This window comes from Emys orbicularis, chromosome 8 (genome assembly GCF_028017835.1).
Source record: "Emys orbicularis isolate rEmyOrb1 chromosome 8, rEmyOrb1.hap1, whole genome shotgun sequence".
Classification (NCBI taxonomy): domain Eukaryota; kingdom Metazoa; phylum Chordata; order Testudines; family Emydidae; genus Emys; species Emys orbicularis.
This window is the reverse complement of record NC_088690.1, coordinates 18,412,503-18,438,975: the sequence shown is the minus strand read 5'-3', so window position 1 is coordinate 18,438,975 and position 26,473 is coordinate 18,412,503. Positions and strand designations below refer to the sequence as shown.

Sequence of the window (26,473 nt, the reverse complement as noted above, 5' to 3'; positions counted from 1 at the left end):
TAGAAGGCAGGCCGGGGTTCCCCTACTATCCACTACAGAGTGCTATGGCATAGGGCAGTGAATGGGACAACTGCCTGAGTCACTACGGGAGTGACATAGTCAGGGCAGCGGGTTTAAGGACTGCTTGATGCTGCTAGTGGAGAGAGACTTTCAAAGACACTCCTGGAAGGCAAATCACAGTGTGACTCTGGGGGCAGAAGGAGAACTGCAATGGTGGCAGAGAAGAAAGGGGGTTCTGAACTGGGTGGAGCTGAGCGCAAGAAAGAGGCACACCCTGTGGAGAGTAGAGCACCTCATGACAGACTCCAAATGAAAACATTTTGACCGTTGTAGCAAAGAATTTTCTCTGAATTATGGGCACAATTTACACCGAAAATACCCCCGTGTTTTGAAAGGGATCTGCTGGGTTTTAGCAGCGTGACTCCCACTAAAACAAGGGTTCTCAAACTGGGAGTCGGGACCCCTCAGATGGTCGCAAGGTTATTATATGGGGGGTCATGAGCGGTCAGCCTCCACCCCAAACCCCGCTTTGCATCCAGCATTTATAATGGTGTTAAATATATAAAAAGGTGTTTTTAATTTATATGGGTGGGGGTCGCAGTCAGAGGCTTGCTATGTGAAAGGGGTCAGCAGTACAAAAGTTTGAGAACCACTGCACTAAAACCAGTGGAGATGTATGGTTACAGGTGCCATGAAACACAATAAGAATGCACTTATTATAATACCAAAGAATGCTTTCCTCGGTACTGTATTATACCTACTGGGGGATTTTCATATACTGTAGTTTGCTCAGAAAGGCCAAAGGACATGCCTCTATCCAAAATGCACATAGCGGAAGCATAGGCTATTACACTACTGTGCATGCTGGGTGGTGGAAGGGAAGGAGTGCTGGAGAAGGAATTTCATGTGGAATTAGAAGAACAAACCAACAGGAAACGGGAGGAAGTGGCATAACAAAGAAATGTGCACCAGCGCAAACACATTCCCAAGCGTGAGTTCAACTATCCCCTGGGAAAGTTTCATTTATGTGACTAGGACTCTCACAGCAGGTAACACTGGCTCGCCCATACATTGGCAGGGCTGTGGGAGTATTATTTTTACTAAGATGAAGTAATGTATTAGAATAGAACATGACTTCTCTCAGCATCGGGCATTCAGGTCTTCATTTTCACACCACTTTATTTTATTGCATAAATATATTTTATTGGCCTCTGCCAAGAATATTCCACTTTCCACTTGTAGCTGAGATCCCATGTCTTACATACAGGCTACTATACCACAGTGCATTAAGGCTGTAAAAGATCTGGCTTCAATCCCCCTTCAAGTCTCCACTGTCACTGAGAAACAGTGACTATTGATACATTTTCAGCAATAATAACTACAACGTTAAGTGAGGAGTTATTGTATGTTCCTGAAAAATGCGACTTTAAGCGAAACGATGTTAAGTGAATCCAATTTCCCCATAAGAATTAATGTAAATGAGGTGGTTAGGTTCCAGGGAATTTTTTTTCACCAGACAGAAGACTATATTACACACAGTATAACAATTTAAACAAACAATTTAATACTGCTACACAGTGATGATGATTGTGAAGCTTGGTTGAGGTGGAGGAGTCAGAGGGTGGGATATTTTCCAGGGAATGCCTTACTGCTAAATGATGAACTAGCAATTGGCTGAACCCTCAAGGGTTAACTCTCACAGTCTACAAGGCAGCAGGAATTGAGGGAGGGGAGACAGCATCGCAGACAGAGACAGAGACACACGTGTGTGTGTGTGTGTGTGTGTGTGAGAAAGAGATGCGCATTTCCCCTTTAAGTACACTGCCTGTTAATTAGATCAGCTTGCTGAGACTGCAGCTGCTGCTACCAGCAAGCTCCCTCTGTCCCGAGACCTGTCGTGTGTCCCCCCTGCTCTATGGAAGATGGGGTAAACGGGGTGCAGGAGCAGGGGGGAGGGGGACACCCTGACATTAGTCCCCCTCCCCGCCGCACAGCAAGCAAGAGTCTCGGGGAGCAGCTCCAAGGCAGAGGGCAGGAGCAGCACATGGCGGTGGGGGGAGGGACAGCGGCAACTGCTAGCCTGCTGGGCAGCTGCTGCACAGGGAACTTAGGGGAGGGGGAGCTGATAGGGGGGCTGCCGGTCCACCCAGCCCCCACCAGCTAGCTGCAACAGGCTGCTCTTCCTGCAAGCAGTGGACAAAGCAGGCAGCTGCCAAACGACATTAGAAGGGAGCATTGCACAACTTTAAACAAGCATGTTCCCTAATTGATCAGCAACGTAACAACATTAACCGGGACGACTTTAAGTGAGGAGTTACTGTATTTTGTATGTCTTGAATTGGATAATCCTCATCAGCTGATGATCTGTGCGATGTCACTTGATCCACTGCCCAAGTGAAGAGGGGCACTAATGGCAGATGTTTTCGAAGTACTAGTTTTGGGGAGCCTGACGAACATCAGAATGAGGATGTCAGTTGAAGCTAATCTGTTGCCTCTTGCACATGATTGAAGTTTGATTCTTTATCAGTGTTCTTTCTTCTTTAAAGAGTAGCTTCTGTAGTCAACACAGATGATTCTCTCTGCTTCTCTTTGAAATGCATGATCAAGTACATAGTTGGCCGAGCCCCACCTGGATGCCAGCCAGTGGTTATGCATTTTTTGTTGAAGAAAACCATGCTGACATCCAACCACAGAGAGCCACTGTGTAAAAGCAAAGATACTGCAGATATGTTTAACTAAAGAAACACTAATCATTAGAAAATAGGGATGGGGAGACCCTATGGAGTTTGTGGTTTTGCAAACTATTTCTGGGGTTCACAAAACAAGTTGGAAATTAAGACCCAATTCCTCCTTTAATTACAGTCCATGTCTATTTTTCTCCAAGGCAGTTAAATTTAAAAAACAATACTTGTTTAGCTAATGTGGAGCCTTATGCTATGTATTAAGGATAGGAGAACCTCTCAATAGCTAAGCTGATACAAGAAGGTGCCCCATGCATGATATACATTTGACTTAATTTTTGGAGGTGCCCTTGTGTCTTTTCAGTGCATTGCAGTTCCAAGAGTTGGTTAATAATACAGATAAACTGGACTGTTTTCTTCTTCAAAATATAAAACCGTGTGCCACCTACACCTACAAAATATGTGGAAGTGGTGCCACATCATTAATGCAACGTTTGCAGGATGATGAAATCAAAATTCCACATTGGAAAGTTAAAATGTGCAGCCATGGCAGGATAACAGGGCTTTCTTTAGCTGTGCTTGGCATGCAACTGTAGAAAAAGTTTCCAAGGAATAGGCAGTCTGTGATTTTTGTACAGTTTGCAGAGCTTCTGCACAAAATATATACAGTGTTTTTTAAGCTTCCTTAAAATGAACCTCATCACAATCATCTACATGCATGCATGTTTCATCTTAATTGGTTTTAAAATTTGATCTGATTTTAAATGAAAAATGTTTTTTTTCCATGCTGAAATTCTCAGCACCATTAGTTCCTGACTGAATTTCATTCTGCACAGAATCTGTTGGTTTGAAAATGGAGTTCCTGTCCCGAGCCAATTTACACTCTTGAAATGACAGAGGTTGAAACAGAAGCATGATTACTAGGAGAAAGGGCTCATTACAATGGGCCTGATTCTCCTCTCACATCAGTTTTACACCCATGAAACTCCACTGGGGTAGATCTGCTCTTAGTTACACCAGCGTAAATGTGTTACATCTCTATTGCCTTCCTAATTTTTCCTGGAGTGAGAAAATACATAATCAGAACCACTGTAAAAGGATCACTCCAACTAATGGAAACCATGAGAGGTGACAACAGGGGGCAAAATCACCTGACAAGGGAGGTGGCTGGGGATTCAACTACTTTCCAGGGCTGAAGTTTTTTTTTTTTTTTTTAAATATTAAATCCTCTTATCTCCTGGAATCTGCTGTGCCATGTCTCCAAAGTCTGCTGCTGTACTGAGCTGTTCTGTCTCTTCCCTGTCTGCTACTCTACCACAGCAGCAGCCAAACAGCTCAAAGATTAAGTGAGTGGCAAAGTTCAAAGGTGCTTAAAGGAACAGACCACTGAATAGGCCATGGAAACTAAGAGAAATTTCAAGAAGTGTTGTAATAATGCATTTCTGTAAAGCATACTTACACCCACAATCCCGGGAGCAGAATTGTGGCTTAGAGCCTCTTTACTTGGCTGAGGATTTATCCAAATGTGTCTGTCCCAAAAACAAATGTGAGACACAGCAGCTCTGTGCAATTAGCAGGTTTTAGGCTCTTTTAGGACATAGCCTTGAGTGTGCTGGAGCAGGAGGTGCTGAATGCTCCTAATTCCAACTGACTTTAAGACACTTCCCCAGGAACAGTGACAGCAATGGTGGCTTAGTTACTCTGATATTGGGGGACGCAGGGCCGGCTTTAAGTCGATTCGGCCGATTCCCTGGAATGGGGCCCCGCGCCTAAGAGGGCCCCGCAATGTCCGGGGCTGCCGGCGGAGCGGGGGGAAAAAAAAAAAAAAAAGCCACGTCCTGCTTCTCCCCCCTCCCTCCAGCGCTTGCGCCACCATACAGCTGATCAGCGCAAGCCTGGGAGATGGGGTGAGGAGGAGGAATGCGGCATGCTTGGGAAAGACGCGGGGCCAGGGCGGGGATTTGGGGAGGGATCCAATGGGGCAGGGAGGGGTGGAGTCGGGGCGGGGCCGGGGCGCAGTTGGGGCGGGGGGGGGGGGTGCGAGACAATTCACGTCCTGGCGTGGGGCCCCGCACCTGCTAAAGCCGGCCCTGGGGGGACGAGCATGGGATAAAATAGAATGAAGCTGTTCTAGATTGCACATGCGCGCACACAGTTGTCAGTCTCTCTCATGTTGTCCCATAGGCCCTGCTCCTTTCCCCACCAAATCTAATCTCTCAAGCTTTTCAGTTAAAAAAAGAAAATGTGAGAAACAGAACAAATGGTAAGTAGAAAAAAATTAGGGCTCTCAAGCAATTAAAAAAATTAATAGCGATTAATCGCACTGTTAAACAATAATAGAATACCATTTATTTAAATATTTGTGGATGTTTTCTACATTTTCAAATATATTGATTTCAATTATAAAACAGAACACAAAGTGCACAGTGCTCACTTTATATTTATTTTTATTACAAATATTTGCACTGTAAAAAAGATAAAAGAAATTGTATTTTTCAATTCACCTAATACAAGTACTGTAGTGCAATCTGTTAATCATGAAAGTTGAACTTACAAATGTAGAATTATGTACACAAAAATAACTGCATTCAAAAATAAAATATAGAACTTAAGAACCTATAAGTCCACTCAGTCCTACTTCTTGTTCAGCCAATAGCTCAGACAAACAAGTTTGTTTACAGCAGGAGATAATGCTGCCTGCTTCTTGTTCATAATGTCATCTGAAAGTGACAACTGGTGTTCGCATGGCACTGTTGTAGCTGGCATCGCAAGATATTTACATTCCAGATGCACTAAAGATTCATATGTCCCTTCATGCTTCAACCACCATTCCAGAGGACATGTGTCCATGCTGATGACGGGTTCTGCTCGATAACAATCCAAAGCAGTGCGGACCAATGCATGTTCATTTTCATCATCAGAGTCAGATGCCACCAGCTCAAGGTTGATTTTCTGTTTTGGTGGTTCAGGTTCTCTAGTTTCCGCATCGGAGTGTTGCTCTTTTAAGACTTCTGAAAGCATGCTCCAGACCTCGTCCCTCTCAGATTTTGGAAGGCACTTCAGATTCTTAAACCTTGTGTCAAGTGCTGTAGCTATCTTTAGAAATCTCACATTGGTACCTTCTTTGTGTTTTGTCAAATCTGCAGCAAAAGTGTTCTTAAAATAAGCAACATCTGCTGAGTCATCACCCGAGACTACTATAACATGAAATATATGGCAGAATGAGCCGGAGACATACAATTCGCCACCAAGGAGTTCAGTCACAAATTTAATTAATGTATTATTTTTTTAAACAAACATCATCAGCATGGAAACATGTACTCCGGAATGGTGGCCAAAGCATGAAGGGTCATACGAATGTTTAGCATATCTGGCATGTAAATATCTTGCAATGATGGCTACAAAAGTCCCATGCGAACACCTGTTCTCACTTTCTGGTGACATTGTAAATAAGAAGTGGGCAGCATTATCTCTTAGCGATTGGCTGAACGAGAAGTAGGACTGAGTGGCCTTGTAGGCTCTAAAGATTTGCACTGTTTTGTTTTTGAGTGCAGTTATGTAACAAAAAAAAATCTACATTTGTAAGTTACACTTTCACAATAAAGAGATTGCACTACAGTACTTGTATGAGATGAATTGAAAAATGCTGTTTCTTTTGTTTATCATTTTTATAGTGCAAATATTTGTAATAAAAAAATAATATAAAGTGAACAGTATACACTTTGTATTGTATATTGTCATTTAAATCAACGTATTTGAAAATGTAGAAAAACATCCAAAAATATTTAATAAATGTCAATTGGTATTCTATTGTTTAACAGTGCAATTAAACCTGCGATTAATCGTGATTAATTTTTTTTTTTGAGTTAATCGCATGAGTTAACTGCGATTAATCGGCAGCCCTAAAAAGAATTAATCTGTATGGTTTTATATTATATTCTTCATTAACTCAGTAGAAAAAGAACTGTATGAAAGTTGGTATGCATGAACAATTTTTCCAGTAGAAGTCAGAATGGATGCTTAGTTCTCTAAACCAGTGGCTCTCAACCAGAGGTCCGGGCCCCCTGGGGGGCCGCGAGCAGGTTTCAGGGGGTCCACCAAGCAGGGCCAGCATTAGACTTGCCGAAAGACCCCTCACATGGGGCTGAAGCCCAGGGGCCTGAGCCCTGCCACCCGAGGATGAAGCCGAAGCCTGAGCAATTTAGCTTCGTGGGATCCCTTGTGGTGTGGGGCCCTGGGCAATTGCCCTTCTTACCACCCCCTAATCCTTGCCCTGGCTTTTATACACAGAAAAACAATTGTTGTCGCACAGGTGGGCCATGGTGTTTTTATAGCATGTTGGGGGGGGCTCAGAAAGAAAAAGGTTGAGAACCCCTGCTCTAAACACCAGGGGACCAGCTCATACTTCCCTTTAAACTAGTGGCAGTTTATTCATTGACATCACTGGAAGAACGCTCCGGCTTAAAAGTAATTAGATTCCTTGGTACCACAGGTTGAAAGTAGGATAGGGCTGACTAGCCCTTTCACCGTTCATAGAAAGATCAAGTCCATGCAAAAAGAACAGGAGTACTTGTGGCACCTTAGAGACTAACAAATTTATTAGAGCATAAGCTTTCGTGGGCTACAGCCCACTTATGCAGTTTGCCATATGTAGGCATTTCAAAGGGGTCTTTAACAACCAATTTCCTGTCTGCTCTGTTTGTATCTCAACGATCCTTTGGCACTTTTTAATTTTATTTTGAGTAGGCATTTCTACATCCAGTGTTGTGTAGACAGAATTTCTTGCCTCCAGCACAAGAGGTGGCTGCATTTCAGTGGCTGCATGTATATCATTTGCAAAGTACCTTCATTCAAAATGAAAGATACTATGTAAATGCTAAAATAATACTTGATTTATAAAGAAGGGACCTTCATTTTAAACTCTTTGAAATACAAGTTTCTTTTGCAAACCAGGGTATACACAGTAGATAGCTACAACATGCAGCTACAGTATCCTTAGAACATCACAAATAAGAAGAGCATTAAACTCTGTGTTAAAATAAGAGACAACGTGAAAGAAAGGACTGCCAGTGCCGTAGCACAGAAGTACCATGGTTTCTTGGTTTGCTTATAACCTGCAGTGGTATGTTCTTGTTGGGGTTTCTTTTATTTATTTACTTTTTAACTTAATGAATGATTACAGGCATTTGGCAGTAGCTGTAGTGAAAATGCAATTTGTTCATGCAAGCAGAGAGAATAACAATGTAAAGCATGCATGAATTGTCAAGACATCTATTACTGCTGCCATCTTTTACAGAAGAGTTTTCGAGCTCTCTTTTTTAAAATTCGTATGCAAGAGCTGGGCCATCTTTTTTTGGTACCACGTCACTGCAGAGTTATGAACCTATATATTATGTGAAGAAAAAGTGCTGAGTATGTGGCTTTTTAACATTGCTCTCAAAAGAAATACATGAATGACCAGGCACTTGTGGAAGATAAATAAAGACAACAGGGGAAAACATGCCCACTAAAGCACATCACTATCCTCAATCTATTTTGTTACCAGTGCAGCTTGTGTTACTGTGGGTAAGGGGAGAAACACAATTAGATCAGACTAAAGTGTTGACGAATTAATACCTTTCATGTATATAGCACTCTTCATCCAGAAGGATCCCAAAATACTTTACAAATTTAAATGTTGATTCACAGACGCAATCACCGCTACATACAGTGAAATGTGCTAACTACACAACCGTTTTGGACAGCAAGGGAAGAAGAATATAATCTTACTGCCGTTTCTATGGGGATATTAGGTAAGCTGAATGCATTTACCCAAACTGAATTTGGCCAGAACTTCAGGACTAATTCCTGCCATGTGATCTATATGGCCCAAGCAGCCAGGACCTCAGTTCTATGTCTCATCTGGAAGAAAGAACTTCCACTAGCAAGGTAATACGCTCCCTAGTATATCACATTAACTCAAAGGGAAACAGATCATCTACCAAATCACAGTTCTGAGTCAAACTGAGTCGGGCTGAGTTTTCTGGCCAGTCACAGATGGGAGTAGGCATTACTCACACTCATGACCATCTGGGCATCCAACAGCCGTGAAGTTTCTAAAAGAACCTCATGGTTGTGAGCCAATTTAATAATCTGAGGGCAGATGCAATCAATGGAGAAGGATGTTACACAGAAGAGACAGACTCCAGAACCTATGTGTCTTTGAAGAAGGTGTCAACCAAAATATCAGACACTCCAGGACAATTTCTGTTGCTATACAAACAAATATGCCGCCATAAGATTTATCTTCCTGGACAAAATGCTCCATGTCCCTGTACAGGAGATTTGCAGTGTCTGTGTTCTTTACCTCTGCGGATCACAGATTCAAGCAAGAGACATGGCACTTAACTTATGCACTGTGCTTTTACTTTTAAAACTGGCTCTTCCCTAATGAGGAGCTAGCATTTTGGTTTAAATCAAATTTTATCAGACTTGTTTAGTTGCTTGCTTGCGATGAGAGGAACATGTTTGAATATATTAAATAATTTTCTAGAAAAACATGTTAGGAAAAATAATAAGAAAAGCAATGTTGATTTCATTTTTGGAGTCTACTTTATCCCTCTATTTTCCCTTAATTTTTCTCATCACACTATTTTCCCCCTAGTTATCAAGTTAATACTCTTGGAACCAAACTTTGCTGTTATTCTGTTAAATGTTGCACTCATGTAATTGGCAGCAAAATTGGCCCACTGTCTTCAGGACCCCTTGTCGAGGTTTTTATTCTAGTTTAGTATGGATTACTAGTTTACCATTACTTTTCAATAAGCATCTTCCCTGATTGCCCCCCTCCCCCAATAATTACACATAGTTAAGTTCCGTATAGCGCAAATTTTCTACAAACAAAGCACACTCCATTTACTGTTCATATTTCATGTTTTCCACAATGTGTATTACAGCATAATCCCCTTTAAGAGTCAATCTACACTTTTCTGGGGTGATGAGGTGTGATTCCTTAAAGTTTATTTTTTGGTTACAAAATTATAATATACACAGATAAAAAAACAGCTATTGGAAATAAACTCTCTCTTTAATTTCCTCTTTTTAACACTTTTGTATTTGTACACATGCAAAATAATGGGTCATGTGTGCTGAAAATTAAATGAAATCCTTTATTATTAAGGAGCAAACAATAAAATTTTCACTTCCTAAATTAGTGCCCAATCTAATGTACTTTGGAGTTAGTGACTGTCCTTCCATAGACTTCAATGGGTTTTGGATTAGTCCCTTAGAACTCAGTAAGCACTCACTGAAATCAGTTGGAACACTCCCATTTATTTCAGTGTGATTAAATCAGGGCCTTAGCTAGCTGCGCATAGAAGCTGCCATAAAGAGAGAGGCTGGAAGAAGTCCTCAAATATATTTCACTTAAAATTCTGACTGGCCAAGAGAGTGAAAAGCTAGCCTTTCTTCCTCTTCTTTCTTTGCTTCACCTCTGTTTTCTTGCACATTTTCTTCACCAGACAGTGACACCCAGTTTAACTCATCCAAACCGCAAAACCTCTTTTCAATAGAAGCCCAACACAAACGTACAGAAGATTGTGTCTTTGCAAGTTACTAATCAAGTCTCCTGAACTGCAGAGGAACACAACCTTACCCAGCACTGGGATTTAACAGGCACTTAGCAGTACTTTCCTCAAGGTTAGAAAGCTACAAAAGAAGTCTAAGTGGAAATAAAAAGCTCTCCCTTCCTAAACAAACCAAGGTGCTTTTATTTAAATTACCTTCAGAAAGAAGGACAAAGACACATTTTGTGATATTCCATTAGAGGGCATCATAGCATGTCATTTTGCGGTTACAGGCTTGTTTTCCTTAGATTGCAACAATCACATTTATTCTCTGCAATACGGACAGAGTTACCTGATCATCTTTATACACGGAACATTCACCAGCCTCCAGATTTCACACCCCTAATAAATGTATTTAGTGGTTTAGTGTATTTGTTTTGGTTACTCTTACATTTATTTTTTTAACCAATGCAGCTTCCTCAATGTCACAACTGGTCAGGTTTCAGCTTTATTCCCCCTGTGCATGCAGGTAATAAACTGTACACATAATACAGGGCCAGCAACTTGACTTCAGAACTGTAGAACAGTTGAAGATACTTTTTAAAAAGAAAAAGTTAGGGTAATAACACAAGATCAGCAACTTGCATCTTTTATCCCATAACTGGATTCATGTGGGAGGATCCTTATGCCAGTGAGAACTACTGAAGTCAATGGCGCCTCCTACAGATATGAGGGTACATCTATGTGAAGCCAATTACAGGGCCAGGCTTTAACACCTTGTCTACACCAGGGCCGGCTCCAGGCCCCAGCTTACCAAGCAGGTGCTTGGGGCGGCCCCTCCGGAGAGCCGGCCCTGGTCTACACTGCCACTTTACAGCGCCGAAACTTTCTCGCTCAGGGGTGTGAAAAGACACCCCCCTGAGCGATGCAAGTTTCGGCGCTGTAAAGTGGCAGTATAGAAAGTGCACCAGTGTTGGGAGCCGCGCTCCCAGTGCTGGTAGCTACTCCCCTCGTGGGGTTTTTTTTTTTTTTACAGTGCTGGGAAAACTCTCTCCCAGCACTGGTGCCGTGACTACACAGGCATGTTAAAATGCTGCTGTGGCAGCGCTAGAACGTTGGTAGTGAAGACATACCCTAAGTTCCAGTATGTAATGTTGCCATGACATAATGAAACACCACTTCCAAGTGCACATTTCATGTGTAAGCACCTCATCCAGTGAACACTTCTAATAGGCATAGTGCTTACTACCATCCTCTAGTACAGGGTAGGCAACCTATGGCACGCGTGCCGAAGGCGGCACACGAGCTGATTTTCAGTGGCACTCACACTGCCCAGGTCCCGGCCACCGGTCCGGGGGGCTCTGCATTTTAATTTAATTTTAAATGAAGCTTCTTAAACATTTTAAAAACCTTATTTACTTTACATACAACAATAGTTTAGTTATATATTATAGACTTATGGAAAGACCTTCTAAAAACATTAAAATGTATGACTGGCACACGAAACCTTAAATTAGAGTGAATAAATGAAGACTCGGCACACCACTTCTGAAAGGTTGCTGACCCCTGCAATAAGTATGACTACTCGCGGTAATAAGAACTACACCCAGTAGCAAGTGTTTGCAAGATTGGGCTCTAACACATAGTCGGGCCATATTCTACCCATATTCCATGCTCATTATGCCAGCTGAAGTCCATGGGATTCCTGTGAGAACATTAAGCGTATCATGTGGTCCAAAGCATTTATAAAAGAAAATAATGTTGAAAATTAAAAGAGTCTGGTGTAAGAAATAGGAATCAGTATCATAATAGAAAAATGTTCCTATGGAATAGATCATACAGTTATCCTAAATTACTATATATTATCTGAATTTAAGCAGAATGTATAACTGCTTCTATCACATAAAATGGTGAGTTAACGTTTGACTGCTCAAATCCAGAATTAATAAACCAGTATCATAGACATGAAACAACTTACGATGATCCCGGACTTGCTGTTGGCGGGGGACCTGGTGAAACGACAGAATAAAAACAGCAGATATTAGTTATGAAGAGATAGCTAACACAAAGTTTTAGCAAACCTTTTAAAAGATGAAAGCAATGGTATATCACATGGAATGTGGTTTATTTATTTTAGCAGGTGATTCTCAGTTTCCAAAAGCAGAAGACAAAACTGTACCATACATCAGAAGCTGTCTAACAAAATGTCACAGTTTAGGGACACTGCACCTCTATCTATTCCTGCTCCGTGGTCCCTCAAGGGAGCCCACTCTAGGCTCCCGGATCCTCAGCCATGACCTCTCTTGGGTGAAAACCTGCATCTCTCTCCCTCCTGACCGGAGTTCCCTGTCTACACTGTTATAGCCCCAGCAAGCCAGACTGCCTCAACAGGCCAGCATCTCTGCTTTGCTGTCTCTCCAAAGGCTATGCATAGCTATAATTGCCAGCAGTCACAAGTTACCACACAGCTCTTTTTAAGAAAGCCTATTTATTCTTAAGGTGAAGCATTACAGAGAAAGCACATTAAAAACAAAAAAAGAATATACATGCATACTAAAAAGCTTACAGAAGGTCATCCCAACTCCAGCCTTGGACTCTGGTTGGTGTCAGTCCTTCAAAACCCACAACTGGGGTTTTCCCCGTGGTCACAAGTTCATAACTGTCTCAGAGTCAGAACCACCATGAATAGTTCAATCTTTCCTTTACGCAGCTTGGGCCTTTGATCTTGGCCTCATGTAATCACAGATAATCAGCAGACAATGGCCCCCTTTTCAGGGCATAGCTTCACCTCTCCCTAGACTTTCCCCAGGAAATCCATTTAACACTTTTTGTTCCAAAAGTCCATGCTTGTGTGGCACACTGTTCAATACAGTCCTTTCAATCCCCAGGTCTTATATCTTCCCCTCACCCCCATAAGAGGAGACACAGACCGCTGCATGGAAGCAGCTCCTGTCTGGGAGCATGTGAGCCACTTGAACACACGAGCATGACCAGGGACAGCTGCCGGTGAGCCTGGTGCCCACCTCAGTCCGCAGGACTGGGGGCGGTACAGCCACGCCGAAGGAGCTGCCGGTGCGGGGTGCTGGCCCGACATGCTGCTCCTTTCCCCGCTGCAGTTCCCGGTAGAGCCCTACACCTCCGTGGATACAGATTTATATCTGTGGATACAAATTTGTATCCATGCAGGGCTCTATGCACTTGCAACACCTAGAAACTATAACTGGATGAATACTGCATCATTTGTTCGTGTGAATATTCTTTTGAATTTTTAAAAAAATTCTCTTTAGGTCTGATTCAAGTCCATTGAACTCAATGGATAGATTCCCGTTGATTTCAACAGGCTTTGGATCAGGGCCTTTGACTGTTTGCACACCCCTTTTGTATTCGCTTTCTGCACTTCCTGCAAATATCCTAGCAACTGAGTTCACTGGCAGGAATGCTCACTGAATCAGCAAATTTTAATTAGTGTTGCATAATATTTCAAATTGATATTAAGTATTTGCTCCAGAAATCTGATTATGAGATTTAGTCTGCTCCTGTCAGAAAACAGAAACATACCAGGTGTCTGTTATTACCAGAGAGCTTTGTAAAAGTGAGAATTCTATGTATTTGTCCAAACAAAATAGCCTGACTTTCAAATACCGCATCCTCAGAAGCAACTATTTGTGAATTATCTAAAAGCCAAGAATTATTCACAGACATTATTCACTGAAAATTTTTGAAAAAACAGTAAATTTGAGGAAAATCTGGATAATTTATGAAAAAAATTAAAAGTTATCAAATAAATTATTCATACATATTATTTGCCGAGTTCTTCAAATGAGTAATCGGGGGTCCGTGTAACCTTTTCAGCTAACAGGACTGTTGTCTCCAGAGTTGTTCACTTGGTAATTTTCATAAGCAATTGTTTAACCAGAAAGTTTGAAGGGAGAGAAATCTTACCAAATTTTACAAACAACACGCCGGTTGTGGAAACAGTCTTCCTGCCATTAGTAGCAACACACTGAAAGTAGCCAGTATCCGTAGTATCAAGGTTTCTTATTCGTAATCGAGACCCATAGCTTGTTGCACGAAAAGATATCCTCCTGGGTTCTTGAACGACTGGGGCATCATTTTTCAACCAACGCACAGTTGGAGGAGGATTACCGGAGACTTTACAATGCAGTTCTGCAGTTTGGCCGAGGGTGGTGGTTATGTTATTCATAGGCTCATCAAGAGTCAAGAAGTAATCTAATAAATACAGGGAAAGATGGTGAACAATGAATTCCAACTTACAGAACAATGTTTTAAAGAAATCTCATTCTTGCCTTATGTAGGCAGAAGAGAAATGAGTGTAAACAAAATCAGACAATGACAAACTTCAGCACTTCTGAGTAGACCGGCCATGCTTTTCACAGCCAGCATTATATCCACTATAACGTCGTGTGGTAGTAAAAGGAACAAGCTCAGGGGCCTTCACTAGGGACAATGTATCTTAGGCTTTGTCTTCACTACCCGCCGATCCGGCGGGTAGCAATCGGTTTATCGGGGATCGACTTACGCGGTAAAATCGATCCCTGATCACTCTGCCGTCGACTCCGGAAATCCACCTCGGCAGGAGGCGGCAGCGGAGTCGGCGGCAGCGCGGCAGCGGTCGACTTTCCCGCGTCCTCACCGCTAGGTAAGCCGACCTAAAATACGCAACTTCAGCTACGGTATTCACGTAGCTGAAGTTGCGTATCTTAGGTCGGACCCCCGCTGCAGTGTAGACCTAGCCTTATTTAGAGCAGCACACTATACTTGCAACTTCTCTTTTCTCCGCACAGATATGTGGTTAGAAAAATGGGTGTTGTGAGCTCTCTCTCTCTTAGCTTTCCCCAGTGTTATATTACTTTGCTTCATTCAACATAACAAGCATTCAGTAATTTGTTCATTGCTCTTCTTGCCTCACTTCATAGCCTTACAATTATGGGGAGATTTTCAAATAAGATCAGGAAGGATATTTTCAAGTGCTCAGCGCCCACAACCGGGGCCAGATGTTCAAAGGGGCTCAGCACCTAACAGCTCCCAGTGTGACGCTTCTGGACAGATTTTCAAAAGAGCCCAGCACTCAATGGGCTGAACTCTTTTGAAATCTGACCATTTAGTTTGCTGATTAAGTGGGTACTTAGCTCTTCTAAAAATCTGGCGCTTTATGCATTAGGATCTAAATATGAAATGATCCTAAAAAAGAGCAATTTTAAAATGAGTTGCAGAATAGCATACATTTTAGAGAAAAAAAATAAGATTTAAATACATCTTCATTAATGTTTGCAAAGCACTTTGTAAGTGTTATAATCTTTAAGTATACTAAGGAATAAGGCCAAAATTCAAAATGGGGGAGATGGGGACATATTTTGGTATTTCAGGATATTATCTTGCAAAGACTGTTTAAGTCAGGATTCACTCTGAAGTAGCTCACACGATAGGTGTAATTATAAGATGAAGAATTCTTTAATTTTCTGAAGATGAGGAATGTTAAATAAAAATTTGGAGACATGTTAATCTTTTCTAATCCATTTGTGAACATTGTCTTCTTCCGTCAAGGGCTGTTTTATCCAACATCTTTCAGTAAAAATACTACTTCTGGTTAACAGTATTCAAGGTTTAATTAAGTCCTTTCAAATCAGAGACCTAGATGGATTGGGGTATTAGTAATGGGATACGCAGCCTTTCAACTCAATGTCACAGGTTCAAAGCCAACTTTGGGCACTAGTGCCCAAAAGGTATTACCATCTGTCAGCTGTCTCAGCAGCTAGGCCAAGGAATGAATGAGCCATAAGAAGTATACTTGGGAATAAACCTTTCAGGTCAAGACTGAAGCATACTGGTGGGGAAATTTCTGATGTATTATTTATGCTGTGCCCATTCTATAGATACCCAGAAAAGTTCAATCTCCTTGTTTGCACTCTAACACCAGCACTAAACCCACTTAATTACAATAAAAAAAAATCTTTGATTATCATGTATTAAGCTCAGCATTAAAAACCAATGAAAAGGTTGGTAAAGCAGCATATACTGACTACTGGCAAAATGATCAACATGGTTTGTACAACTCCATTAAATACCATCTTTGGCTTCACAGGAATGATGAACACATATGTCTTAATCTATTACTAATTATTATTATTATTTATTTCTATTGTGGTTACTCAGTCTCGTCAGTCTCACCCCCTGCCCTCTATGCTGCCCCCTCTCCCTTCCTTCACCTTTCCATTTAGCTAATACCTTCCTAACTAAACCACCTCCAAAAATTGTGGCGCCATTACGACGTTTCAGTCAACATTGTTCACTCTGCTTGTGTGTTCCATCTCTTCCCCCGATCCTTAGACTATTTAGAATGTAAGCGCTTTTGGGTAGAGACCGCCACTCTGTTTGTACAGCACCTAGCACAATGGATCCCTGCTCTTGGTTGGTCCCTAGGCATTATTAATTTTAATAAGGAAATCTCTACACACTCATTGTGCCAATTAGGTGAACTTCTAATGTGCTGACAGGAGCTGGGCGAGACAACAGTGGATCTGTGCTGTCATGGATATGGTGATCCAAGAACTCCTGTGCAATGAGTACAAAGGGGCAGCAATCCCTGTTCCAGCCCACAGGTAAGAGTAGGCACCAAGGTGGGTAACAGACATGCTTCTCTGCAATTCTGACTCTGGGCTGGGAAGGAGGATTCAGTCCCCCAACTTCCAGTCAGTTCTCCACACAAGCCTAATATCATATTTAATCATTTCTGCATGCCTCTCTGCAGGACTAGAAATACTTTCGACTCACTATCTTACAAAACGCAGAAGTGTAATCTACATCAGCTCACACATTCTTGGGTTCTCACTGCAATCTGCATTTAATAAAATCACATTAATAGCATGGAATTTCTGAATAACCACATTTAATTATCCAATATAACATTTCTATACCATGCTGATCTATATAATTCTTCATTGTATTTCAAAGGCAGCAATTTAGCTGCTTTCTATACAATACAGTCAGAAAGTGGAATATTAATTTCCTTGTGACCATCTTGCTGACAACGCCACAGACAACTAATACCATATACACAATGTTTCTTAAGAAGTAAGGCATGAGATGTCAGGAATGAAGTGAGTGTTGAGTAGATTTCAACAAGCTTGAGAATCAGTGTATAGAGACCAAAGTAGTAGTCATAATTGACAGTGATGTAGTACTGGTTATATGGAGGATACAGAAAGGTTATTCTGAAGTTATAAATGGAAATAGAGCTTTAAAAAACGGTGATTTTGGTTTTGAGGAACGTCCAACCCTTTTCTAAGGTTTCTATTTGTTTTAGTGCTTAGTTTCTTCCCTCCCAAGTATCACACTAACCTTAAAACACACGGTGAATCTGCCGAATTTAACTCAGTTTAGCTTCACATCCATAAATCTTGCATCCAAACCATAAATCAGACAAGGCTACAACCAATTGTGAACCTGAATAGAGGTTTGAGTTTCTAGTAAAGTTTAAACCTGGGCAATTTTCATGTGGCTTGGCATTTCGTAATGAAAGTTTCACATAGATCAAAGTAGTTTTATAAGTGAAAATAAAATAAAGGTCTGACAACACTTCCAAAAATCCCACACTGTTGTACCTACTTACTGAGAGAGGTATGGTAAGAGAGAACTTCCATTGGTATATGTTAAAGGCATTATACTATTGAACTTAGCCAGACTGGAGAAGTTCGAGGTGGGTGAGTGTCCCCCATTTTCTTTTATTAATCATTATTAAGGATTAGGGCTGTCAATCGCAGTTAACTCAAGTGATTAACTCAGAACAAATTAACTCTATTTTAAAAATTAATCGTGATTAATCGCAGTTTTAATCGCACTGTTAAACAATAATAGAATACCAATTTAAATTTATTATAAATATTTTTGGATGTTTTTCTAAATTTTCAAATATATTGATTTAAATGACAACAAAGAATACAAAGTGTACAGTGCTTGCTTTATATTATTTTTTATTACAAATATTTGCATTGTAAAAAAGATAAACAAAAGAAATAGTATTTTTCAATTCTCCTTATACATGTCCTGTAGTGCGATCTCTTTATCAAGAAAGTGCAACTTACAAATGTAGATTCTTTTGTTACATAACTGCACTTAAAAACAAAATAATATAAAACTTTAGAGCCAACCAGTCCTCTCAGTCCTACTTCTTGTTCAGCCAATCGCTAAGACAAACAAGTTTGTTTACATTTACGGGAGATACTGCTGCCGCTTCTTACTTAGAATGTCACCTGAAAGTGAGAGCATGTGTTCCCATGGCACTTTTGTAGCCGGCATTGCTAAGTATTTACGTGCCAGATATGCTAAACATTCGTATGCCCCTTCATGCTTTGACCACCATTCCAGAGGACATGCTTCCATGCTGATGATGCTTGTCCACGCTTGTTAAAAAAATAATGCGTTAATTAAATTTGTGACTGAACTCCTTGGGGGAGAATTGTATGTCCCCTGCTCCGTGGTTTTACCCGCATTCTGCCATATATTGTGTGTTATGGCAGGCTTGGATGATGACACAGCATATGTTATTTGATTTAAGAACACTTTCACTGTAGATTTGACAATACAAAAAGAAGACACCACTATGATATTTCTAAAGATAGCTACAGCACTTGACCCAAAGCTTAAGAATCTGAAGTGCCTTCCAAAATCTGAGAGGGAGCATGCTTTCAGAAGTCTTAAAAGAGCAACACTCCAATGTGGAATCTACAGAACCCGAACCACCAAAAAAGGAAAATCAGCCTTCTGCTGGTGGCATCTGACTCAGATGATGAAAATGAATGTGCGTTGGTCCACTCTGCTTTGGATTGTTATCGCGCAGAACCCGTAATCAGCATGGAAGCATGTCCTCTGGAATCGGGGTTAAAATATGAAGGGACATACAAATGTTTAACATATATGGCACATAAATACCTTGCAATGCCGGCTACAACAGTGGCATGCGAACGTCTATTTTCACTTTCAGGTTACATTGTAAATAAGCATTATCTCCCATAAATGTAAACAAACTTGTTTGTCTGAGTTATTGGCTGAACAAGCAGTAGGATTGAGTGGACTTGTTGGCTCTAAAGTTTTACAAGTTTTATTTCTGAGTGCTGTTATGTAAACAAAATTACATTTGTAAATTGTACATTCACGATGAGGAGATTGCACTACAGTACTGGTATGATGTAAATTGAAAAATACAATTTCTTTTATCTTTTTTACAGTGCAAATATTTGTAATAAAAATAATAATGTAAAGTGAACACTGTACACTTTGTATTCTGTGCTGAAATTGAAATCAATATTTGAAAATGTAGAAAACCTCCAAAATATTTAAATAAATGGAATTCTATTATTGTTTAACAGTGCAATTAAAACTCTGATTAATCAAGATTTTTTTTTTAATCTCACAATTAATTTTTTCAATTGTTTAATAGCCCTATTAAGGAGGCTTGTGACTCACAGCATCTATTCTAGACTACTGACTCCCTCCCTGCTCCACCCTACAACATTGCTGCATCTATTCCACTCTTTCAATGAGCATTGATCAACTAATATACATAGCTCAATTCCTCTCTTGAATTCAGGCATCTCTCAAACCATCTAGTCTCCCTCTTATCCCCTTTGCACCTCCATCAAAGCCCTCCCTAATCTCACCTTTTCTACAAACAGAAGCCCTTCTTTAAAAGGAGAACCTCCTTCAGTGCTTTTCAGCAGCAGGCTGAAAGGTGCTGATAAAATATTATGATGGCCAGTGCACAGATGATGACAACATGTAGCCATAATGCCATATTCTTACACATCAATGCATTTCACGGGGCAAACAGCACAATGCCGTGTTGTGCCATGGCTAATTTGATGGTCTTTCCTGTGATGAAGCAGCCCTCTAGATGCTCCAGGTCGAGTGTCATTGCTATACATGAGAAGCTCCAGGTCGAGTGTCATTGCTATACATGAGAAGCTACTAAAAATGAAATTGAATTTTTTGTGCGAAGTAATTATTGTGCTTGTGAGAACTGAATGGTGTAGCGGCAAAACTGGGAACCTGGAACTCCTGAGTTTTAATCCTGGCTCGGAATGGATGCCTTCTGTGTCACTGGATGAAGCACTTGCGCTGGGATTTTCTAAGTGGCCTAAGGGAGTTAGACATCCAAATCCACTTGAAATTCACATGGGATTTATGCACCTGTCTTAAGCTCCTTTAAAAACAAACAAACAAACTAGCCTTAAGGTCTCTGGCTCAATTTCTCTAACTGTAAAGTGGGGATAAGCCCTCACTGCATCACAGACACTGTGCAGATGAATTAGATAATGCTTGTAAAGCACTTTGAAGCTGAAGAGCGCTGTAGTGTGCAAGTGCAAAGTATTCTGATATATTTGGAGTTAATCTCTGCCTTTTCTAGCTTTAACACACAATGAAAGCTTGTCCGTATTTTAGAGTAGCACCCTATAAAACAATTTTTGAAAACATTTTAAGTGAGAGAAGTAGAGGGAAACGGTTTGAAAGTAGAAAATTTCAAAACAATGATTAACCCACCTATAATTTAAAAATATTCTATTTGATTTTTTTAATCTGTAAAAATAATTTGCTGCTGGGCCCAGACCCTGAATGCCGAGTTTCAGCCTACAGAGATTTTTTTTTTAAATGGCTGAGTTATAAACCCTTGAAAAATGCTGACAGACCCTTTACTATAGCAGCACTAGCGGGTGCCCTATAATGAACTTTTAAATGACTTGAGATAATATCAGCAGAGCTTAGCCTGAAATATATTTCTGGTTTTGAGCCTTTGCCAAAGCAAACACAACACATCATAAATCATCTTCATAATTCCAAGAGCATAAATTGGAGACACTGCATATAAAATCTAAATGTTTTGTATCCTTTATATTGAAACTTTGTGCTGTTTTGATGTTATAGAATAATGACAGCTGTGCTCTAAAAGTAATTGTGCAAAGACAAAATATACCACGGTATGTGTCTTGAAAGGCAAAACGTGCACACGTTGCCACAGTTATGTCTTGACTTGGTTAAATAGGAGACTTTCCCAGTCATAATAAATTCTTATGTATTTTACTGCTTTAAGTGGAGCCCAGGTGGCTTTCAAAATAAAAGTTTGCCATTCTGCCCAAGGAATGTTAATCTTCACTGCAACCCCCTAGTTACTCTATCTTAGCTTTCCAAAGTCACATCTTAAAGCAATAACACTGGTGAAGGATTTTGCCTGCCACACTGAGATAGTCTTTTCAATAACACTGTATATGATGTATCTCTCAGAGTCTGATCTTACATTTCTTCTACAATCAAAACTCCCACTGACTTCAGTAGAAGTTTAGGGTATGACGGGAATGCAGGATTAGGCCCTTTTATGTTCATTTTGTGAGTAGAAAGGTTGCCTGATTTGTCCTTCTCTTTGTGTCTTTTTTTAAGGTAGAGTATGCTGTATCCTAGAGCTAGGATTGTGCACAATGGAAAGATCCATACACCAAGCTGGCTCAGAATTCTGTATACATCATAAAAATGTCCCTTTGGAGTTGCTCTCCAAATCCTACTTCCTGTACTCAAAGAGAGAATGACAGAGATGAGGAGAACAATTTCCATACTCAGGAGCCAGAAAAAGAGTGTTTAATTCTGGATTTGAAAATTCAAATCTGCATTTAGGATCCCAAAATAGTTACCTGATCAATGACGTCTGAAAACTGGCCCCACATACTAATCATGAAGCTTTATCTTGGTTGCACCATAGAAACGAATTTCTTGTTTATAGTGTAGGTTGATGATAAGGAGAAACAAAGGGCTGGTCCACACTAACCCCCCACTTCGAACTAAGATACGCAACTTCAGCTACGTGAATAACGTAGCTGAAGTCGAAGTACCTTAGTTCGAACTTACCGCGGGTCCAGACGCGGCAGGCAGGCTCCCCCGTCGACTGCGCGTACTCCTCTCGCAGAGCAGGAGTGCCGGCGTCGACGGCGAGCACTTCCGGGATTGATCCCAGAAGATCGATTGCTTACCGCCGGACCCGGAGGTAAGTATAGACGTACCCAAAGTGTCTCGCTCAGGGCTTAAAAGATGGATACATTTGCACATCAATAAAACTTAAATAGAAAGAGATCCTATGTCTAAACTGGTAAATGCTCATTCCACTATGGTCATTGGCCATATCATGGGCTGTCAGGGAATCTGCCTCAGTTGAATAGACTTCTTAGCAACAACCTGGAATTCATCACTGGCATTCATTTAACACTGTGGATTAGCCATGTTAGTCTCATCATATTCTGCATTTGGATGCAGAGCTATTCCTACCTTGGTTCTTCCCCAATATCCACATGCATCAGCACTACTACACTTCAGAGCTCATCAGTCCAGACTGGTGGAAATTTCTACATGAAAACTGTGTTACTCTGACAAGATACAACAATCTGGAGTCACCCAGTCTGAATGTGTTGGATGGATTTGTTGTTTGTTCCATATGTTCAATAAACTCGTGGTTTAAATTATTCCAGTTATGCTAAAGAAGGAGTTAGCAGGATTTCTCATGGAAGTGTGGAAACAGGGGTGAGCATACTTCTCAATGGGGAAAAAAAATTCTAGCCATTCATTTGTCCATCTGCCTATCTATCATATTTGAAGGAGATCAGCCGAAACTAGTGGGTCTGATCAGCAGAAGCTGTGTTTTTTTAAGGGGCGGGGGAAAGAGTCCTGGTTGCTCTCTCCGTTGTTTTAAATTAATAAAAGTAGAGCAATACAGGAAGGGATACTGTACTTTTATGATTTTGCAACTCTGCCTGAAACATATCAGAGAGTTAAAGAGGCCCAGAGGACTGAGCTTAAATATTTGATACAAGCTGCAAGGGGACAGCAGGAAGTTCACTACTGGCTGTGCTTGCCCAGCTTAGTTTTGTTTGTTTAAATAAGGTTCTCAGTGAAGCATGTATGTAACACTGTATGCAGAACACTTTCTAGAGCTGTGTGTTGTTTTCTCCTCCTTCAGGTCTTATTTATGGTAGTCTATACCATCTAAGGATCTCTCGACACACTTACTGTTTTTTTGGCTCTGCAGGGCTTCATGACTTTTAGATGTACAGTGTATGTTACAATTGTTGCTCAAAATTAATACAGAATACCACTTTTATATTTATCTAGGGTTTTGGTTGCTTTTTTTAGACAAATGAAAACAAAATGCTATAGTGTAAAAACCCCTTGGGATTGGCAAAGGACCCTGAGGGAGTAAGATGCCCAACTCCCATGGGCTTTCTATAGGAGTTGGGCAACTCACTGCCCCTTGTGCCTTTGGAAAGCTCCCACTTAATATACATTCTGTCTTTCCTTCTATAAGTTAACTTTCAGGTTTAAGGTCTGCTGCCTTACTGGTGATAACTTTGACACTACAAACCAGCAAGGGGGAAATGAAGCTTTTCTTTACTTAGGATCTAGTTTTACAACACAAGTAGGAGATCTCTAATTTTAATCACAAAGAAGTGATTCGGAATAGGTAAACAAATGTCTGTATCAGGCTATAAACCAAACTACTGAAAACCATCAAGGGATTTTGTTGTCACTTTAGAAGTCACTCTGTAGTAAATGGTCACATACAAAAACTCAACCTATTAAAACAGTGTGTATGTAAAGGTATGTGCCTTAAGATTAATGTTATGGAGTCAAAGAAAAGCTGTTATTTTTGACATTTTGACATACAATCACTTTAGGATCTGGTTCTTATTAGCCCCTACTCTGCCTTTTAGAGGTCCTTTTTAAAAAAAAAAAAAAAAAAAAATGTCAGGAAATTTGGAACAGAAACTTACAATAAAACACGTCCCTTGACCCTGTGATCTATCAATCTTTCAAACAAACAAAGATAGCTGGATGACCCAGGAAAAGGTTATTATATATCGTTACCTTATGTAGAAAGGTCAGACTTTCATTACTCACACTGGGGTTAAAAAAACCCCCAATACAAATTAAACATTTTATGAAAGGCTTTAAGATGAATTCTGCATGCTAGTTGGGGTGCTTTCTTTTTTAGGTTTTGTTCTACAGCCTTCACAATTTACACCCTATATTATTCATAAATGAGACATTCAAGAAACAAATTCTCAAATAAAAATGTACACTCCATCAGTGGAAAAGCAAACAAAAGGGGCTAATGTACTGTAGCTAAACAAATTTTCAAACACAGCAGCAGTAATTTACTGCTTTGGCTACTAATGGGACCCCACAAATAGAATCAGAATCCCTAGATGTATCCGGAGAACTTGATTTACTGAATATCCCCAGATAATAAAAGAAAATAAAAAGGTAAATGGTGCATGAATGTGAAAGCTGTAATTCTTTCCCTTTCATCACGTGAATCAAATTCATATCCAGATATTTCAGGGGGGAAATCTAGATGTCCCCAAAGGATATGGAGCCAAATACACAAGGCCTTACTCAATTTTTTTTTAAATACATTCCTCACTCAGGCCTAATTCTCATTGAGATCATAGGGTGCAAAAACTGATGGCCAGATAGTGACCCTGCTTGTACATACTTGCCATGGGGACAGTCGCTCCTGAGTTCTTCAGTAGGGTGAGCAGGGTTTGCTTCTCACCATGAAAAACACAAGGGGTCCAGCCCCAAAATTAAGTACACATCAGCAATGCAGTTACAGTCACACAGAGGCCCTGCACATCAGCCTTGGCTCTGGGCCACCATAATTCTGAAACCACAATGCCAGCAAGCTCCCTGCTGGCGCCTCGCTCTGGGGCTCCCTTTTTAGAGGGATCCTCAGCATGGAGAGAGCTCTGCAGAAAAATTAATGCAGCATCAGGTTGTATTTACTTTCCTTGTCTGTAGGCATTAGGAACAGGAGTGAGCACATGTCCTCCTCCACCTCCTGCTCTCTTCCCTCCCCTTCCCTCTCTCTTTCCTACTCATTCTTAAGTGTGGGATGACTGCTACAAAGATGAATGAACCTCCATTCCTCATAGGGAGGGTGTGAACAATGCATAGAGGGTCCCTTGGGTGCACAGATCCTTGGGACCCTAAGATTTGGCCCACACTAGATTAACCAACTGTTGATTGATTGTGGCATGTCCTTTGGCCACAATGGAAAATCTTGACTCTTGCCATCACGTAATTATCTCTCTGGGGCATGGACTGTCAATTATTATATGTCTGTACCATACCTAGCACAATGGTTCTCAAACTGTTGTATTGTGACCCCCCCTTATAAATTAAAAACACTTTTAAAATATTTAACACTATCATAAATGCTGGAGGCGAAGCAGGGTTTGAGGGTGGAGGCTGGCAGCTTGTGACCCCCCCACGTAATAACCTTGCGACCTCCTGAGAGGTCACCCCCTCCCCAGTATGAGAACCCCTGACCTAGCATAATGAGGCCCCGATCTGGTTGACCTCTAAGCACAACAATATAAAAATTTAGTAATAATAATGGGGCCTGTCAGACAGAAATGTGCGGAAAACAAAACCCTAGCTCTGGACAGTTCTGTACTTTGGGGAGTTTGAATTCTGTGGCTTGGGCCCATTGCTAGTCAGAAAATAAAAATGGTTCCTAAGCCAGGCAAGATGGTCCAATTTCACACCTCCTTGCCAAAACAGATGAGCTATGAAATACAAAAAAAATAGATAAACAACAGCTGCATAAGTCACAGGCCACTGCTTTGTTGTGGAAATTGGAAACACAACTGAAAAGCTGCTGGGACTGCAAGGAGTCAATGATCTGAAAACATTCACCATATTATTGCAACACTGATCACTAACTTTGGGCCCGATCATGCCTCCAAGACCTGTAGGGCGAGAGAACGCTCTATATGAGCATCTCTCTTTCCCACATTTAAAGGGGGTATTCCATGATTCCCTGGCAGGGTGCACAAGAAGGCTCTTCAAGGATTCAGGGATCTACAGAAATGCAGTTCACATTCAGTGAAAGAAACAGAGTAGCAGAATGAGATTGCCAATTGCGTCACCCTAAATTAGCTTTCCCTGCAGAAATCTCAAAGAAAGTATGGAGAAGAAGAGGAGTATCCAGCCTGAATGGACCAATTACTCAGATGATTCATAAATGCAAACCTTTTAATGGCTACCCGCGTGGACATTGTACCTGGAGATCTTTCACTTCTGTGGGCAGAAGCTCTGTAGCAAGTAATGCTATTGACCTATTCTTATGTAATTTTAAAACAGAAAAGTGACCAACCATGATTCTCTTTTCTACTGTGTCAGAAAGTGGCA

The 26,473-nt window shown here is 40.8% G+C and overlaps 1 protein-coding gene across 1 annotated transcript in view; it reads right to left on the bottom strand.

Moving 5' to 3' along the window:
• ROR1 (receptor tyrosine kinase like orphan receptor 1) overlaps positions 1 to 26,473 on the bottom strand; it is a 104,471-nt gene that overhangs the window by 46,830 nt on the left and 31,168 nt on the right. The window contains exons 5-6 of the mRNA XM_065409301.1: positions 14,168 to 14,455; positions 12,204 to 12,234 (exon numbers count right to left, since the gene is read on the bottom strand). Coding sequence (XP_065265373.1) covers positions 12,204 to 12,234; positions 14,168 to 14,455 — 319 coding nt within the window. The remainder of the gene's footprint in view (positions 1 to 12,203; positions 12,235 to 14,167; positions 14,456 to 26,473) is intronic.